This window comes from Siphateles boraxobius, unplaced genomic scaffold (assembly GCF_051911475.1).
Source record: "Siphateles boraxobius isolate OS27281-9 unplaced genomic scaffold, OSU_SipBor_1 16, whole genome shotgun sequence".
NCBI classification, from domain to species: Eukaryota; Metazoa; Chordata; class Actinopteri; order Cypriniformes; family Leuciscidae; genus Siphateles; species Siphateles boraxobius.
In genome coordinates this window covers 3409774-3429961 of record NW_027508766.1, presented here as the reverse complement: position 1 = coordinate 3429961, position 20188 = coordinate 3409774, and the positions used below count along the sequence as shown (strand labels likewise).

Sequence of the window (20188 nt, the reverse complement as noted above, 5' to 3'; positions counted from 1 at the left end):
TGTGAATGGTTTATATAAATACAATATAGGCAGGTCTAAATCCAGGTTATCACTTATATCAATGTTATATATATCATCATATCATCTAGACTTAAAACGTGTATAGTTTTTTGTCAGTGTTTATTTAAAAATGTCAAATTATACAGAATATACAGTGGTAAATATTTGATTGATGAGTTGTCACTGCAATATATAACAATACAATATATAGAGAATGATTTTACCACTAAATTCAGCATATTGACACAATAATGATAACTGCAAATCCACCTTTCGCTGCCAGGAGTCCAGTTGTTTCTATGAATTGCAGCGATCTATTTGCTTCTCTGTTCTGTAGCTTTCGGCAGTCTGTAAAAATATACCTCAGATTTCTTGTCAAATGTAGTTGTACAGTCAATCGCTAAGCTCATTCCCGTTTTAGATGTGTTTTTTGTGTTTTTCACGGCATTCACGCTGAAACCAATGCCGCCGCTCAGTCGTTTTGCCACTCAGTTCGCGTGGCCTCAATCACTCCAGCTGACGGTGACGTCACGCGCATTCCCTCTATAGCGGCTTAGATAAAAAAACGCTATTATCATTATTAGCATTGCAATAAATAAATAGCGAAATATATAAAAGCACAGTAATATCAAATATTATTAAACTTTAACTCAATAGCTAATTGCAAATAATTTACAGTTTTAAGGCATTCGTTTTTAGCTGCTTTAGGTTTAAAATAAGAAGTGCCACAAAACTTGGAGCAACTTACAAATATAAATTTGTGTAAAAAAAACTAACCTATAATGAAAATATTATTACACAAAAATTCAGCCTCTTCTTTTGCATAAAAATACCAAACTGTACAATGTGATATCAAAAATAACTTATTAGCCTACATTGTTCATAACAAACCACTCATAAATGAGTGGTTTGTTATACATAATTTAGTAATTGATTTTCTTAGGCGCTTTTGGAACTAAAACGATGATCCTGTGATCTTTTTGAAAATGTACAAACTTACTCTTAAAAGTTCACTACATTAATTGTTTAGAAGTAACTAATTTTGATAGAGTCAGCTTTTGAAAACCTTCAAAAACATTTATTTTAACAGGAAAAAGAATATATTCTTTTGTAATTATAGTGACCTAAAAAAACATTGTTTTTACATTTGCCATAATGAATTGTCGATGAACAGATTAGAAAAAGAGTTGAACCCATCCTTCATCTGAATGTTACAATAATTATTAAATACAAGTTTACCAGGACAACATACATCCAATCGTTTTGATGCATAAACAAGAAAAAAAAAAACAATTTGCCATTTAGGCAAAATAAGACCCAATATCTTACACAAATAAAAATAAAAACTCTTTACAAAATTTGCTTTTTTCACAATGCAAAAACTACTTTCCCGACCTGAATTTCTCTCTTGTTCCCCTCTGGACAGTATATTGTCAGGGTATGAGTTCCCACACATTTTGCCTCTTTATCGAAAGGCTAACTTTAGCCTAAACAGAAAAATCTTTCCGTATTAGTTTGCGCGTACAATTGTTTTGCATGTAAAACTCCTGGTCTTTTTCTGTCAACATGACCATTCTGAACTATATCTTTAAAAAATCTAAGTAGGAAAAGATCTCCCAAAGGGTCCACTCAGTTTTCATTTTAGAAAGCTTTACACCGTGTCCTAACCATAGAGGTCCTAACCAGACGCGATGCGATATGTGTATGCATTACCGTGTGCTGGATTATTTGTTTATGTGAGTGTATGAGGACAATTTAAGCACAGATGGCTGATATTAATGATTTTGCCTGCAGTTAGTGAGTCTGGGTGTGTTTAACGGAATCATTCATACCGTGTAGTACAAATAAACTTCATAAAGTAACAGTCCAGGGCTGCTTTAACTATACTGAGCCTAGGACAAAGCAGAAACTACTCATTTTCCCAGGGTGTTGTATTGCTAAACCTCTGGCATGATCAGCTGTTAGGAAACCAAGTCACATTAAGGTGATGATACACGGGATAACTTTTTTTGAGCAATGTAGCCGAGCGATGTTGCTTGGGAACTTTCCCATTGAGAATGGGCAACGGCCGTGGGCCCTGTGTCTCAACTGCTTGCCCATTGATGGCAACATTGCCCAAAAAGTTGCCCTGGGTATCATCACCTTTAAAACCGTTATCGTGATTGATGAGTACTCTCTATAGGCTGAGGCAAACATGTTTATTTAGTTCACTGATCCTGATCCCGTCTTTTCTTAATCTAATGCTTAACCACACATTTTAACTTGCTGAATGCAGCTAAGGGCCTTTGAGCAGGTGTGAGTGCAATCTCTCATGTGTATATTTTTTAATCACTTTAATGAGCTCTGAGGTTATTTTGTCTTTCTGTCCACAAAAAGAAAATTCCCCTCATAGTGGAGGACTAAGTCTAACCCAGTCATGACCTTTAACCCTGGTCTCTACCCTTGGAACATGCAACATATATCAACTGTCACCCTATAGAATAACAGAAAAACCATATTCAAATAAACACCAGAAAACCCCAATGAGCTGAAGAGAGATTAAATAACATGCAGCAAACGTGTGAATGTGATTTCCAACTTGCAGCTTTTTCTTGCCGCATCGATCAAACAGAATTTAAGTTCTATTTTTGTCACGCCAGGCTGTTGATTCTTCACATATTTGGAGTCGTTTGTAGATCTATTCTCAGTATGTGTGTGTGTGTCCGGCTATGTTGTGAGATTTACAGCCTTTTGTGCCCTTTGCTTTGTCATTGCAGCACCAGCAATATGGGGGGCAGAACTGACAGGTGCCACACACACACACACACACACACACACACACACACACACACACACACACACACACACACACACACACACACACACACACACAGTCCAAAAACTGCTTTCACAGAACTCATGTGGAACATGTTAGAAAGAATATGGACCAAATGTCCCTTAAGAAAGGGACTAAATAATGTTTTAATTAAAACCGAAAAAGTCAAAGGGTTTTTGAAAGGGAAAAGTTTATTCGTTTATAAAAAGATTTTGTCTGTGTGTGCGACTCAGGTTGATGGTAAAACCGGAAGCCACCTACACTGTGGAAAGACCATCCCAAGGTCACCACGAGGAAAACGGAGCGTTAGAGGATAGAAAATATCATCTCTGCATAAAACAACAGAAGTCAGTGTAAATTCCCACGGTGAAGGAAAAACAAATGCTTGTTTGAAAAAGAGTCCGTCAGCAGAGATCGGTGGGATTGTCCTGCATCTGTTTTCACAAACAGTCACTCGGCAAACAGCTAAGCACTAATAAAGTCTTCCTCAGACTGTGTGTGTAAATACTCTTTGTGTGGGAGTGTGGTGTTGTGCTCTTAGTAAACAATACATGGGACCCGGTTAAATGGAGAGCTGCATTCCACCGAGATTCACACTAGGTGCACAGTCAACAGAGGAAAAGAGAGAATCCTCTGATTTCAGAAGAGATCAATATCTTTTAGACAGAAAAGAAACTCCACTACACTCCTTCATCCCTGAGATCTCGAAAGCATCTCACGTCCCGTGGCTGATAAAGGCCTGGATAAAGTTTATAAAGCAAAAATAACTGCTGCTATTTTAGCAACATCACTGATTCTTCTCTGCCAGTGCATTTTATATTCAACAAGCATCTTTGATATAAAATGCAAAGCCTTGTTAACTGTAAAACGCTGAGCAAAATCTAAACCCCCTTTGAGGCTCAGACCTGTCCTGCAAAGGGCCCAGAAGTCTGTGTGTGGCTTTGTCTTTGTGTAACAATGCAGAGATAAAATCAGGCAAATCAAAAGACAAAAGGAACCGCCGAACAGGTTAGCCCTCTGTCTCTTTCTCCTGTAGCTGCGGTTCAATACTTACTATCTGGGTTCTTAATCTCTCTATAGCACTGATATCCTGAACATGTCTTTGATGTGAAAGAATGCTGATGAGAGATCAGAGAAAACATGCTAACGATTACATACAGAACTGCTATACAATTCTGATCACAAATTCTGAGCAACATAAATCTACTCCAGAAAAACTGCTTCAGACAAACTGTAATGTAATTTACAATTAGGTTTCATTTGTTAACATTAGTTAACTAGGTTAGTTGATGAACTAATTATAAAAATTATTAATCTTAGCTTATATTAATATCAACATTTACTATGTTTTTAAATGCATAGTTAAAAAACACTGAGAACTAACATGAACAGTGAATAAATGTTCCGAAAATATATTGCTCATTGTAATTTCATTTTAACTAATGTTAACAAATCAGACCTACGCTAACAGGATATTTAAATTTATGATGAAAAATTCCAAATTAGTCTCTTCCACATTAAATATTTTTAATAAAATAAATACAAATTTTTATTTTTACACAAAATTTACAAGTTTTCCCAGGGGGAAAAGCGTGGACTTCATCTTTCTTTTCACAAATACAATGGAAAAATTCAGTCATTCAACATCACAAAAATAAAGGACACTTACTTTGCTATAAAAAGAGTGTCAACAACCTTCATAATCAATACTGAGTGCAGAGAATTTCTGAGGTTAACCAAACTAAACAGTTTGATTTCCATCTCTTGCTGCTTTGTAACTGGTGTCATGAAATGTATGTGACCAAAACCGATCCTAACAGCCCAGCAATGTGCGAAGTATTACCGCAGTAGAGTCACTCTGTACCAGCACAGTCCTCCCCTCCCCCATTCTCTTTCTCTGAGCTGGAGTTGATGAGTTTTTCTGCGAGTCGCCACTGCTTATCACTCTGGTTTTCCACAGGGTGCCTTGAGGGCCTCCCCGCAGGGTTCTTTGTTTACAGCCATTCATTAACTCTTTCACCACCCCATATTCCTCAACTCCGGCTCTTCTTTCTTCACTTTCATGCCATCCTTACAGCACTTAGAGGATTATCCACCCACTTATGGCTCTAACATGATCATACACATTCGCCCAGCACTGCAACATCCCTTTTTGTCTCTGTCGATGGAGACAGTCTATAAGGTGGTTTGTCACTTGCAGACGTATCTCTCAACGGTGCGCTGGCAGGTTTTGCAGGACACGTAACAGCACCAGTGATATTTACACTGGCAGCGTTCCACCAGCACCTCCGTATAGGCATTATAACCCCGTCCACAACACATGAGTCCACAGCTCTCACTGCCAGTTGCAGTCTTGTTACACTGCCTGCAGAGATGATGGAGAGCAAATTATTTACACATAATTTACTTTAACAAAATAACTCAAACAGCAGCATTTGAGCTTATTTGTGTTGTGAGAATCAGTATTCATGCCTGTGTGTGTGTGTGTGATAATGTTTAACCGATTCTATTCATGTGCCTCTTTTCTTTCCGCTGTGCTGTCCCATCTGTCAGATCAGTGATAATCCCTCATTCATTACAGTGACTGAGAACTGATTGCTCTCTCTCTCTCTCTCAACTCATCAGTAATCAATAATCCTGATTGATGATGGATATCTCACCTGTCTGTGGTTCCGAGTGACCCCTGCTTGGCGTTCTGTGAGCAGTAATCCGGCGAGCTGACCAGGTAGACAAGTTCATTCTCTCCGACCGGCCTCACCTCCATCTCGCGGGGGACCAGCTGTCGGCGGGTGCCTATCTGACGCGGAATGACCTTAGTGGCCGACAGGTATTTAGACTTGAGGTCGGCGGAGATGCTGTTGATGTCTTGAAGGCCCTTCCAGCAGGTCTTCACAGAGCAAGACCCAGAAACACCGTGACATTTGCACTTCATCTCTAGAGCATCCATGAGTGCCTATACAAAAACAACAAAACAGACACACAATTAATGAAATGAAATTGCTAAATGATGCCAGTGACGCCGGTAAGCACGTAATTGAAGTTACCTGTCTTCCCACTGCATTGTTGTGAAGCTGCATGAGTCTGAAGGCCTGTGGTCCCGAGCGGCGGTTCCTCATGGGCGCGTCTGAGAAAGCAGAGCCCATCTGCAGGCCGTAGCGCACATTATCCCCACATCCACCCCAGCGGAAGTCTGGGGCCGCCTGCTCCGACGGTGCTGCTGCACATGAACAGCTGGGCAGGTCTCCAGAAGCACAGGCACGGGCGATAGCATGACTGACCACTGCAGCGGCCAGAGAGAACACAAACGCTGTCTCGCGGGTCCCTGCACAGAGAAATCACTGTTAGACCACATGCACTAGCAACCTGAGCTTGCATAAGGTGTGGACTCTGCAAGTTCAAGCTGAAACTTATATCTAAAAAGCAGGGTGGGTGCTGGTCAATACAATGATGCTGATTATAGACAAATGCTGATGTAATCACCTTTCGCCAGGTCCGGGGTGAAGTGAGGGGCGCTCTCGATGGACGAGCAGTTCCAGCGCATGTCGCTGAAGGTGCCCTGGCACGCGCTCTTGGTGAGTTTGGCCGCGTGCACGATGCTGTGCATGAGCTCGAGGTTCCGTTTGCAGAGCTGAAGCTGGTCTGGCACAAGCCCGTCCAGGAGTTTACAGTGATGCGTCTGATTCCAACCGACAGAGCTCCCGTTTGCCGTTAAGCCACTGCAAATACAAACATTTATATAGATATAGATGTATATAGATGACTACTATCTGACGGATAGTAAATAGCCTACTAACTTTATTTGACTAAATAATGCTGTCTTGTAGGCTACATGACAGGACTTGTTTGCAACAAAGTGATCGACAAAAACAACAGCTGACAGTTAACAAAAACAGTGAAAATCACGGAATCCACTTGATTAACTTTTAATGAACTTCAGTTAATTGTTTCATAAATAAAACTCATTAATTATTCCGTTTCATTCGTGAATAGAACTCTATTCTGTTCTCGATGTGACATTTAAAACCTAAAATGTCAGATATCATAAAATATTGAATTAATCCCATGTCGCTTGCCGAATAAAAATAAATACTTACAGCCATGATATTCCTGTGCATGGATAAATCGCGCTCAAAGACATAACGAAAAATAGAAGACAATTCCTGTATTCTGCCATATCGTTCTTTTGTTGTTTAGAAATCTTAATGAAGTCCGAATTGTTGTCTTTAACAGTGGTCAAGATGCTCACCGAACTGCCTAATGTCAACGCTGAAATGTGTCCGAGACGAGTCCAAGTGAGGATCTCTCTCTTTCATAGGTCAGCTATGGGACTCGACCCGCCCCCTCCCTCCCTCCCATGGCGCGTGGGCGGTCTCAAGATTCATATGCAAGAAGCGCGCGGAGGGATTATCTACTACATTTAATTTATATAGGAGGGAAAATATACTGGAAAAGAACAAAATTAACCACATTGTCTAGTCACGCAATTAGAATTTATCAAAGCTCACTAAATTGTTGGGTATCACGCAGATCAACCCCAAATTGGCAGTAGGCTACAACACCGTTTTTTATATTAATTATGTTTTGTACATTAAGACCTCTTTTTTACAGTCTATGATTAAGACGTAATGGTTTGTTTGGTGTTATTTCCTTTGCGCATAATAGCCTTGTGAGCAAACAACGTTTTAACCGATTTGTCGAGGGTAAAAAAAAGCCATTAGCAGCAACAGCCTCATCATCTGTAAAGCAGCTTTCCAGGGTGTGCGCCTTCCCAAAGGAAACAATTGGGCTTTAGTCTTTTGAAGATTTCTGTCCGAACGGGACCAACAACCCGTCCATTTATATTAAAATATGTTAGATTCGGCTTTTCCCTGATGATAAGCCGGATTTCTTGTTCGTCAAGTCTTACAAGCGCAAACAGCTTAAAACAGCAGTGGGTCTTTAACCAGGCAAAAGCTGCTGAGAGCATTAAATGTCAATTATCCATAATTCTATTTTAATCTAAACGTCACATTTCCCCAGTCCTACAGTAGGCTACATTTCCAAATTATCTTCATAGGTTCCTCGGGAACTAAGAAAGGAACAATTTCTGCCTTAAATAGTTATTTCAAAATAAACTATGTGTTTCCCGTTGTATTTGCGCGGAGCGGCTCGTTGGTCTAGGGGTATGATTCTCGCTTAGGGTGCGAGAGGTCCCGGGTTCAAATCCCGGACGAGCCCTAATTTTCTGTTTTTCAAAACGTAGACTAATTTGATTGTGTACTATTAAGTAAACAATTGCTATATAGCGTAAACACAAATATATTTTATTCGTACGGTCAGCCGATGCTTATTCAGAGCTGAATGTGCCTCACAAGCGGAATGCAGCCTGGCGCATGAGAATGGTGGCGCTGAGACAGTCCTGCCGGTGCTAATCACTCTAGTCTGATCATCACATAGGTGTGAATATTCACAGGTCCCAGAACGGTCATATCTCACCGAGACAATCTGAAATAACATACCCCTCATCTATGCGAGCAGGCAGCTCGGCCACTTCAGGGAAAGGCGAGAAAAGCTTCTCTTTGATTCGACTCGTCCTTGCAATCAATCTGCTGAAATGTGTCGGGACAAAACTGCACCAAGAATAGACTGCTTATTGATCTCGCAATGGGCCATCAGTGCCCGAAACTGCAAACTGGAATTTTAATTGATGTGTATGCGAGTGCATGAATTAGTCGGGATTAGGATCAAACAAACCAGTTCTCCTTTCTTTGAATCTTTAATGGAGCTAGAATAATACAAATGCCTCACGGGGCTCCTAATCCGATCAACAAATCCTGCCATAATCGGAGGCCTAATCAACAGGTTTTTATGAGCGTTGTGTGTTGTAAATAGGCGCCCTCACTGTAAATAAGCAATGAGATGCTCTTAGGTTAAAACGGGTCTTATATGAATCCATAAGTGGAACGATCCACTTCTGTAGGGTATTTCTTTGATGTAGTGCAGTGACCATGCAATGCACTGTGCTTTTCCAAGAGAGACTGAGACATGGAATCTTTCCATTTAATCTGACCTTTAGTTGACCTGTCGAGATCTTAAAATCTCAGCACAATACATTTACACATGCACAAAAATCACATTATGACAAATGTATATTCTTGGACCAAAAAGGTTTTAATTGTTGATAATCATATTGTAGAGATCAATGACGAGATCATTGATTATGGAACTGTAAACAAGAGCAACATAAAAGTGTATGAGGAACCGGAACATGGTGTAGGCCTATATATCTGGAAGGTATTCTCTCCAAAATATACCAATTAAGTAGCCTAATACAGAAACCTAACTGAGACATGTTATGATGTCTACCTCCATGGTTTAGAAAATAAGTACTTAGTGGACATGAAAGAAGGACTAGTCATCAACAGCACATCATACAGTACTGAGCAATAACAGCATCATGAATGACAGTGAGGTGCGAGAATCTCCCGTTCTGTTCACCTGTTTGAAGCAGTCAGGGGACTTGTTGTGAGGACGAGTCCTTGCTCGGTCTCTTGCTCTTTGACTTAATTGTCCTGAGATTTTAGACAAAAGCTTAGCATCAAGAGTGTATCCTGTCTTTTGTATCTGTGTGTACAATGTAGACAGTAAGACAGAGGAACGTGGAAGCAGAGGTGACGAAACCTTCATGTTTGTGAAAGAATGACATTTGAATGTGTTATTAGCCATTACGTCACCCCGCAGACCACTTAACACTGAATACACACAGGTAGAAAAGATGTTTCTGTTCTATAGCAACAGAACAGCAATGAAGCCGACATGCGTTTAGTGAGATGGATTTGGTTCCTCAACTAAAACTTTTAATTAACGCGAACTTACACGGATCTGATGAACGAGCACCATAAATTAAACTAAATAGCCCACAAATATCTCTGCATGTCAGAATCATACAAGCAGATACTGATGATTATTGAATTATGTGAGTGAAAAGGTTTTTTTTTTGGACACTAGGGGTCACTGCACACCAACTGCGACACTCTTTCTCTTGGAGCAGACAATTAAACCACTGTTTAAAAACAATCTTTCAAAAACAATTTATTAGGACATAAAAAAACACAAGAGAGCAAAATATCTTATGTACATATATACAGTCCCTGTATAGTTTACAAATATACATTATCTTCAGTAAAATAAAGACACTTGTATCTAAAACACAAACACACAGCAGAAACAAAAACTAAAACAAGCTGTTGGTTGGATGTGATGTGTAAGGGAAGAAAGAGAGAGATATAAACGAATCTATCAGAACAATCACATTCAGACTCCTGCTTTTCCATATGGAGACAGAGGGAACATGCAGAGGAAACCTGAGGGCAGATTACTAGCTCACTTTAGAAAGTTCCAGATAATTCCCACGGTTCTTTTTATTCTGAGACCTTTGAACACACAATCATCCAGTTTGTTCTCACTCGGAGGATCTTGGATCTGATTCCTATAAACTAAACTACTCTCATGATTCAGTCTTTCTCTAAAACCCGTTCAGATCCACAATCCTGAGCTGTCAGTCAGGCGCTGGAGAAATCCAAAAGGGCTGGTTCATTAATTAATGATTCATGATTTTTATCAGAATGTGTTAGAGTCAAAGACAGAGGCTCAAATGTTCGGAATGGAACAATAGTTTACTGCTTACTGTATACTGTGCAGAATATACTGAATACTGCAACCTATTAAAAACGGATTATGAAATGCAAAATGTTTCAGTAGTATGCCACATTGTACCTCATCACGTTGCATGATCAATTTGGAGAGTTATTATTTAAGGTAATAAAAAAAAGATCATATTTTGTATACAATTTTATATTTGTCATCAAATCATGAGGATATTGATAGTATTTTGCATTGTGGGATACAGTATTCAGTAAGTTTGCTGCTCAAGAAACATTTCTTATCACAAATGTTAAATACAGTTGTGCTGCTTGATATTTTTGTGGAAATATATTGCAGCAAAAGTATGAGTAGTACAACAATATTCTATTCCGAACACAAGCCAAACTCTTTCTCAGTGCTACATTTACAATAGAGGAGCACTTCTGCCCTCTACAGGAGGGATATGGCATTGCATGAACAGGATGTCGATGGAAGAAAACATTATGAAGTATCATTAATTTCAGTGCCTGAACCACTGCCATCATGTGCACACACTCACTTTTTCCTACAGGTAATGACAGTTAAAGAACAAAGACCCATGCCAAAAAAATAAAATAAAACTGTCAGGATTTCACGACTTCAAAAATGGGTATTTTGACTCTGTGTGTGTGTGTGTAAGATCAGATATAACTGAACATAGATTTTACATTTTACTGTTTTACATACATTGCCAACATCAGTGCTTATTTTAATAAGATAGTACACAGGTTCACTATTTATGTGGTGTTGAATCAAATGAAGTGTGTGTCTGTTACGACTGAGTAGATTGCTACTGGTGTCAGTTCCAGTCACTGCAATCACTGTAGGTCCACTTTCTCCCTGTTCTAACGCTGGATGGGCAGTGTGTGCATGAATGTACATACCGGTACACACACTGCAGCTGTGACGGCGCTGAGCTCATCCGGCCAGACTGTTCATTCAGGAAACCAGTGTGCCCATCTCAGTCGTAAAAAGACTGTTTGATTACTTGTGGTGAGTGTTGTGCTGCTAATGTTTGAGGACTAACGGAGGGTGTTTCAGTGCTCAGAGAGACTTGAATCTTTTTGTCAGTGTTGGTGATGCTACATAGTCACGTTTGCCTGATGCTCGACAGATATGTTAATAAATTGCTGGCTGTAGATTGATGGTGTCCATGGGGCGGGGATGGCTCAGTTGAGTTCAGTGGGTGTGGTCTGTGAGCTCATCAGCTCATGCACATCTAAAGAGCGTGATCTGCGTGTCTGATTGTGTGGACCTGCGTGCCGATGGCCTCAGGTGTGTCCAGGGGCCGGGGCGTCCCCTAGACGGATGCTACCGAGGAAGGTGGTGTGGTTGCTCATGGAGATGGAGGTGTCTTCGTACACCATGCGAATGGAGATCCTCTGGCGTGCTCGCAACAAACAAACACCCGCGGTGTAGCAGGTGTTGAACTTGCGCTGGCCGGTCTCGATGCTTCGTGTGCAGCGCAAGAATGGAGTCTTATCTACCATCACTTCATAACTTGCTATATCTGTGAAATTCAGGTAATATACCTGTTGCACACACACAGACACACACACACACAGAGAAAGCAAAGGGGGATAATGGTTATTGTTTTCTAATGTTAATATTGTTCAAATAAAATGTTTTTTTATTGTATTTGTATGAAATGTATACTGTATATGTTTGTGTATAAGCAGTAGAGTTAGTCCAGGGACTGTACTCACTTCTACCTGACTATATATAAAGTATGTTCCGTCAAGCAGGACTTCCAGCTCTCCAGAGCGCGAGTGCATTTTAAACACTCTCTGATGGATTGAGATCATTCTCCAATTCTTCAACACACCTTCTGACAAATCTCACAAACAGACACCAGTAAATACTCAATCATCTGTTATGACAGCAGCGACACATGATTAACACACACACCCACTCTAAGGAGTTTTTACACATTTCTACTTGCCTTGTTCACTTTTCCACAGACCCTTACCCAAAAAAACTGTACATTTCACAGTAATAATTTAATTCTTAATTATCAGTGTTTGGGAGTAACTAGTTACATGTAACGGAGTTATGTAATTTAATTACAAAATAAATGTAACTGTAATCTGTTAGTCACAGTTACTTATGAAAATGTTAACGATTACAAAGGGGCTAAATCTGAATATTTTCTGTAAAAAGCTAGGATATGTTGATTAATATTAATTTGTTGATTTGACTGTTTTTGATGTGCACTGTACTTCCTGCCATTTAAATACTGTTTAGTAAAGCGATGCTATTCTGATGCTTTTCGTTGATTTTCTTGATTTTGAGTTTGCAGCTCACCACGTCTGCCAATTACATCAATCCACATTGCCACTGAAAGGTTTCAGCTACAATCTGTCTGAGACTTGCCACCATGGCGAGTGATAAAAATGCTTTCCAGTGCTGGAAATTTAAAAAATCATTTCATTCAGAAATCTGTATTTAACCTCAGAGCAATCTCAAAGATTTTTAAAAAATTTTTTTATAATCTTAATTCAAGTGATGAAGGATTTTGAAAGTCTGCCAGTAATCAGTGTTGAGTACTACTGTAAGGTTAATCTGGCCTGGTTCAAATGTTTAACGAGTAATGATTAACAGTTTAAAACATTCGTTAGAAATTTAGAAAAGTATTCAAATGTAATCAGTTACATTACTTTAATAAAGTAATTGAAATTGTTATACTAATTATTAGATTTGATCAGATCTTGTAATCTGTAAACTATTACATTTTCAAAGTAACCTTCCCAACACTGATTATTCTGAAGAATTTAATTATATTATAAATTAATATTATCACACACACACACACACACACACACACACACACACACACACACACACACACACACACACACACACACACACACACACACACACACACACACACACACACACACACACACACACACACACACACACACACACACACACACACACACACACACACACACACACACACACAGTATTAGTACAATAAAAAAAAAATCTTATATAATTGTTTTTGTTAGTATCAAGGTTGAAAACCGTTGTGCTGCTTAATATTTTTCTGGATAATATAACGAATAGAAAGTAAAAAAAAAACAGTATTTACTTCAAACATTATAAATGTCTTAACTGACACTTTTGGTAAATTTACCGTGTCCTTGCTGAATAAATATATTAATTTCTTTCAACAACAACAGCAACAACAACAACAACATAATTACTGACTACAAACATTTAAACAGTAGTGCATTATTTTATCCCATCAAATGTTGCTTCGTTTTTTTTTTTAACGATAGCCGGCCGGCCATCTTTATAGTTGAACCCTTCGTACAGCCTATAACAAATGAATGTCATGCTAACACACAATATCAATAAGCATTTTCAAGAATATGGATGTACAGTGCTTAGCATAAGTGAACACACCCATGCTAAAGACTAAAAAGAGGAATAAATGCCTTAATTAAAAAAATTAGGTAAAATCCAACCTTTAAGGACACAAATTTTCTTTGTGAATGAATAATGTATCGTAAATAAATAAATGTTCTTCCTTAAAATACACGGTGCATAAGTCAGGACACCAGTTTGTTAAATTCCCATAGAGTCAGGCAGATTTTTATTTTTAAAGGCCAGGTATTTCATGGATCCAGGATACTATGCATCCTGATAAAGTTCCCTTGGCCTTTGGAATTAAAATATCCCCACATCTTCACACACCCTTCACCATACCTAGAGATTGGCATGGGGTTCTTTCCATAAGATCATCTCTCAATGCAAATCAAACCAGCTATAAGGCTAACTGAAATAAAACCATGCCAATCTCTAGGTATGGTGAAGGGTGTGTGGATTTAACATAGGGGTGTCCTGACTTATGCACCCTGTATTTTCAGGAAGAACATTTATTTATTTACGATACATTATTCATTCACAAAAAAATTGGTGTCCTTAAAAGATGGATTGTTTTATTGGATTTTCACTTTTTTAATTAAGTCATTAAGATCAATTTCCAAAAGATTCCTCTTTTTAGTCAACTTTAGCATGGGTGTGTTCACTTATGCCAAGCACTGTAGGTGTGTGTATGCAAGGGATCATTATTTAACTCTTACCTTCTTTCACTTGGATAGTGGTTTCCTGACCTTGAAGATGCACCACAGCTGGCTACAGAAACATCACAAACATTCACAAATTAAAAAGCACATTTTATGTACAGTCTTACACATGCTCATTATCATTATATACACATCCAAATGTCCTCTTTTTTTTACTGAGAGAAAGTAGCATGGAGAGAGGAGCAGTGTGGTGGTGGAGGTCAGGACATCGCACATACCTGGGTCTCTCTGTGTTTGGCTTTATCGGCGCCACCTGTTGACACAAAGGGGAAAAGAAATGAGTTGCTTTTGGATAAAAAGCATCTACTAAATGACAAATTATTTACAATACTCTAAGTTTGAATCGTGCAATCATACTATAATATATATGCTAAACAATCTTGAATTAACTACTTGTGGGCAATGCTTATTTACACTGTCTTGAACTATGATCTGTTCACACAAAGAATGAATGAATCTTTGCTGCAACAAGCCTTGCCATTTAACAGTGAATTCCTATGGATTGCACAGCAATAAAGCAACATTTAGGTTGACTTTGAAATGTGTTGCATCGCTCTTGATGTGAACAGCCCTTTAAACAAGCAGCTCGCTGTGACTGCTTGTAGTGGCAAGTGTCTGTGTTGACCTGAAGGTCCCTGTGGTCCAGGTGGACCTTGTGGTCCAGGTGGCCCTGCGGGTCCAGGAGGGCCAGGTGGGCCAGATGGACCCATTGCGTTACTGCCTGGGATCCCCGGGATGCCCGGAATTCCAGGTGGACCTTGTGGACCAGGTGGGCCTGGTGGTCCAGGAGCGCCAGGGGGCCCTTTCTTGCCTAAATAGAGAGAAAGAGAGAGAGGAATGCAATATCAGTCTGACATAAAGTGAAAGAGAGAAACAAAACAAACCACCTCAAAACCGCCACTCAATTTTCAAATAACAGTGAAAATGAAATTACCCTTTTTCCGCTCTCCTTTCCTTTTTCCGCTATTTTCTGCAAAATATATAAGTGATGATCAGTTGGAAATGTATCATTTTACATTCACAATTGCAAGAAATGTTTCCTCCTGAATGTCTGCTTCAGATTCCAGAAAAGATGATTTATTCAAAGAGACTGTTTATGTTTTTGCTTCAAAGTATGTAAACAGATAATGACCACAGAAAAACAAACCCAAGTGTAATTTTGAAAGACAATTGCTTCTGCTGGTGCCTACAAACACACACACACACACACACACACACACACACACACACACACACACACACACACACACACACACACACACACACACACACACACACACACACACACACACACACACACACACACACACACACGATCTCAGGAGACAGATCTGTGTTCCTAAGGCCTGAGGTCACCTCTGTGTTTGTGTTGGCTAGTATTCAGGGGTCTTTTTTTCGCAATAAAACTACTTCAACTCATTTGTAAATGACTGCTGCTTTAAGCGTGTTGTCTGGTGGGCTTCGCACGCGATATCTCTTTTTCTCAAAACACAGAATATCAAAAGTGAAGAGAAACAACTTGCTGGCTAATCTTTTCCTGTAATCTTCCTTTTTTTCTCATTATGTGAAAAACAACAGAAGGGGAGGGGGAGCTTAAGTTGGAAGAAAGACCAACAAGCACATATATAAAATCAAACATAAATAACAAAAACCAAACATGACACACGTAATAAGCATGCAAAGAACTTGATCTGCAGAAGTCCCTGTGTTCTTTATAAAACAATCAGGAGTGAAATCAGCAAATAGTTATTTCATGCGCAAACCTTGCATCTTATTCACATACCACCCGAAATTCAGTTCCAGCCGCAATTGCCAGGTGCAATAAACACGACACAAGCAGATGCTTAAAACGGTTAAGAATTGAATCGGTTAACGCATAACGTTTATTTAAATTACATTTCTAGTGATCATGGAAGTTCCTTTTTTTTTTGCCAACCATATAATTTTTGACTTAAGTGTATTAGAGTTGCCAGGTTTTAAAAGCTTAAGATAAAATAAACATACAAATAAATTGAATTGAATTTCGCCCTGACAAAATATTCCAGTCCGCTTCACAAACCCTCAGTTTGTTTGTGTAAAACCTTTGTTATTATCCACTATCTCTATAATTCTTACTACAGGTGAAACTCGAAAAAATTAGAATATTGTGCAAAAGTTTGTGTATTTCAGTAATTCAAATTAAAGGGTGAAACTAATATTTAGCATATATAACTATATACATATGCATGATTATACTTTTCAGAGGTTCGACATTACTGTATTTAAAAATGTAATATTGTAATGTAATATTCTAATTTTCATGTAATATTCTAATTTACTGAGATTTTCGAGTAGTACAATTTCACCTGTACTACTTGAAAAAATCTCTTCATCAGAAAATGTTCTAATGAAAACACTTCCTGCTGTAATGTTTGTATGACAGAGTGAATGTACTCCCTCTGGTGGTGACGGTGAGCTTCAGAGAAGCATCAGGAAAATTGACCATTTTGTAGTTGCAAATTTTGACTAATTTTACACAGAAATATAGATGCAACTGAGATAATCAACTGAAATAAAGTATTTTAATCATATGATATGCACAGTAGTAAGTGCTTTTTACTGTTGAAAAACAGATCCATAAAAAAGAGGTCTGCATGTGTGCACGAGCACATTTGCACGTTCGTCAAAAGAATTTCAAGGGAGGGTTACTTGACAGTGGGTATGTCTATGTTTGTTTTAAATAGGAGAATAAAAAACGAGTGTTAAAAGTCTTTAATGAATGGAACAAATTAGCATCAAAGACAGACAGTATTGGAACCATATTTCACACCAAACATGCAGCTGCACACACAAACACACCGAACACCAGCTGTACATTCACAAAGTGCATGTTTATGAGGCCACAAAGTGAGTGAGTTTGTGTATGTCCATGTGCAAGTGCTTTGAACCATGAATCTGAGAAGTGGGAAGAAATAACTGTGACTTGATCACAAGAATGGATTAGAAATGGCTTCCTTATTAAATAATCATGCATGCATGTATCATGCACACAGATGCTCCATCACAGTTTTGGCACTATGAGAAACTCATGCATTAATACTAGCCTAACAGTCTGATGGTTTGGTTTTTATACTAAAATCTAATCAGTTAAAATGTGTTGTCAACATTTCATGGAAATTGAATGGAACAGAATTAGAACTAAGCCATAAAAATCAACTTCGTCATAACATGAGTTATGTGTGTGCACGCTCTTCAAAATGAGCTCATGGCGACGAGTGAGGTCTATAGTTTCAAACACGCACATTGAGTTTGCAATATCCTATATGTCTACATAACAGTATGTTAGAGATTTATTAACATCCATACACTGCTGTCAAATATACAGAGATTTACAGCTCAGCATATTACAGGCATTGTTTCCTGAGGTCGTCTGCGGCACACTTGAGTGCGCCATTCTACTAGTGTGTGTAAGAGAATTGAATGTGCAATTCAGTGTTAATTTAGTTGACAAATAAGTCAAAGTTGACAACAACATTTTTACACTGTCAAAAATGAGACGATAAATAAAAAACTGTTTTTGACGACAAAAACTATATCGAAAATCTATTGACCTATTCGTCAATAAACAAGAATGAGATGAAAATGTTAGGCATGGATGATTTGCAGAAATTTTTTAAATCCTACAATTAATCTCTTTGCATGGTAAGGAGATTAAATGTGCACATTTGAATGTCGGCAAAGTACCCGACGGGTTAATAGCATACACTTGTTGCATGTCTTATAAAACGTTTAAAAATGTCTGTGAGAAAGAGAAAAACAGACATATGAATAAATTTCAACATTGTGCCGAGCTGGTGGTCGGGAAGCCCGAGATGAAGCCGAACTGCTGTATGGAGTTAGTGGTTGGGACAGAGCACAGGAGCTGGACGACATCAGTGGAGCCGGCGGAACCAGGGGACTGGACTGGACGGAACCAGTGAAGGAGATGGGACCAGGAAGTCGGGCGGAAACTTTGGAGGAGGAAGGTCTCAGGATGGGAACGGAGCATCCAGACAGCCGGATGAGACCGGCAGGGAAGTCGTCGAATCGAGGGTGGGGACTCGGGAGGGAAATGGATTCGTGGACCACAGGTCGATAATGCAGTGGTTCGCTCCTGGCTCTGGGATGGATTGGACAGCACACCTCGACTCCGGGATGCCCCAGGTGGTCAGCTGTTGCACATGGGCTTGGGCTCATTTTCTATCTCGCAGATGGTGATAGAGGAACCGCTGTGCAGCAAAACCCACCCCAGGTACTCCAGCAATGTCCTCCGCTCAGAGGAGGAGGAGATGCAGTGCTGGTAAGTCCATTTCTTTTTGTCTTTTTAAGTTTGGTTATTCTGTAATGTGTTGTAAGCACATTAGACACACAAACTAGGAATATTTTCAACAGTCTTTAATGACGAATGCAGGAAATCGTTAGAAGAACTCAAGTAAACAACACATTACATACAGGCAATAACTGACAGAGGACTGAACAGGGAGTATATATGCAGGAAATAACAATGAACTAAATAAGACACAGATGATAATTACCATAAAACAGGGGACAAACAAGTAACCATAGAAACAAACCAAGGAAACTGCAACTAAACAGAGCAGGAAAACAGGAACTAAGGGAAACAAAACAGAACATCAAAATACAAGTCCGTAACTGTGACACTTACTGTTTCTTTGACATGCACAACAAGAGTAAAGCCAGTTTCGCTATTCTCAATAACAGTTGAAATACAATAATTGCCTTTTGTGTTTATATTGATAACTTGCCAAGATGGGCATTTTGACCAAAAAGTGCATTTGACTGTTCACACGCGGTCACATTACCACAAGGTAAAATAGCACAACTGTCTAGTGCTGAAATGGGGGCAGTTCATGACAGTTTATGGGGGTAAGACAATACCTTCCAGACTTCTTTTTTGTAATAGGACAATTACAGTAAGTGTTGTCTGCTGACCTCCGCACCACAAAAAAGTTAATATTATTTAAGAGCCCATATTTTAATTTGTAGGCTGTTATCTCAGAAAAGATTTCAGGCAAAAAGAGACATAGTCATAGTCAAGCTCTTTTGATCCAGCTAACAATAATAATAATGTATAATATATGATTATAGCAATTATTAATGTAATTGTTTGAATGAAAAGTTGAATACGACTAAAGTGGACCAAAGTTTTATTATTTAAAATATTATTATTCTTGTCATTCTACCAATGTGAAATATAAAGCTATATCACATAATTTATAGTATAATTCCTTCTCGATCCACATTCATTTAAAAGAAGTACATCTTGCTGCTTTATATCATATACTGTATATTGTATCGGTCTTCAGTAACTTTGCTCTGCAGACATCTGCTTTAGCAGTGGTTGCGATGGCATTTGTGTGTAGTATGCATGCATGTTATCTGTGTTGTGTTGGTATTTGCTTTGGCACATGACGCACACAGGTGCAAAAGCTGAAACAGTAGAACTCCCGATTAGAGCCAGTCACTGCACAGCCATAATCAAAGCCAAAACCACCTGCCAATCAAACCGCTGCCAACTGGAGCCAATCATGGGTGTGGAAAGCGGAGTAGGTAACCAAAGCTGGAGTCGGCAAATGAG

The 20188-nt window shown here is 39.0% G+C and overlaps 2 protein-coding genes and 1 non-coding gene across 6 annotated transcripts in view; 1 reads left to right on the top strand and 2 right to left on the bottom strand.

Annotated features, from left to right (window-relative positions):
• Positions 1 to 4877: 4877 nt before the first annotated feature.
• On the bottom strand, positions 4878 to 7085 carry wnt11f2 (wnt 11, family member 2). The gene is made up of 5 exons (XM_077231160.1): positions 6910 to 7085; positions 6296 to 6531; positions 5860 to 6137; positions 5476 to 5768; positions 4878 to 5180 (listed from the first exon to the last, which is right to left on the bottom strand). Exons 1-5 carry the CDS (start codon positions 6987 to 6989, stop codon positions 5006 to 5008), a joined length of 1062 nt encoding a protein of 353 aa, XP_077087275.1. The 5' UTR covers positions 6990 to 7085; the 3' UTR covers positions 4878 to 5005.
• Positions 7086 to 7960: 875 nt separating this feature from the next.
• Positions 7961 to 8032, top strand: trnap-agg (transfer RNA proline (anticodon AGG)). The gene has a single exon. It is a non-coding gene; the product is annotated as a tRNA-Pro (tRNA).
• A 1828-nt stretch (positions 8033 to 9860) lies between these two features.
• The window catches only part of eda (ectodysplasin A), a 42472-nt gene continuing 32144 nt past the window's right edge, over positions 9861 to 20188 (bottom strand). The window contains exons 3-8 of one of the 4 annotated variants that reach the window (XM_077231155.1): positions 15506 to 15541; positions 15197 to 15382; positions 14790 to 14824; positions 14569 to 14620; positions 12184 to 12314; positions 9861 to 12009 (exon numbers count right to left, since the gene is read on the bottom strand). In XM_077231155.1, coding sequence (XP_077087270.1) covers positions 11749 to 12009; positions 12184 to 12314; positions 14569 to 14620; positions 14790 to 14824; positions 15197 to 15382; positions 15506 to 15541 — 701 coding nt within the window. In that variant the 3' untranslated portion in view covers positions 9861 to 11748. The remainder of the gene's footprint in view (positions 12010 to 12183; positions 12315 to 14568; positions 14621 to 14789; positions 14825 to 15196; positions 15383 to 15505; positions 15542 to 20188) is intronic. The other 3 variants (XM_077231158.1, XM_077231157.1, XM_077231159.1) reach the window with 3 other exon arrangements.

Excerpts from the sequence above, each read along its gene's own strand:
- wnt11f2 (XM_077231160.1), bottom strand. The coding sequence starts at position 6,989 with ATGGCAGAATACAGGAATTGTCTTCTATTTTTCGTTATGTCTTTGAGC. Across the intron at positions 5,769-5,859 it reads ACAATGCAGTGGGAAGACAG|GCACTCATGGATGCTCTAGA; the intron begins GTAACTTCAATT and ends GTTTTTGTATAG. Across the intron at positions 5,181-5,475 it reads TCACTCGGAACCACAGACAG|GCAGTGTAACAAGACTGCAA; the intron begins GTGAGATATCCA and ends TCATCTCTGCAG.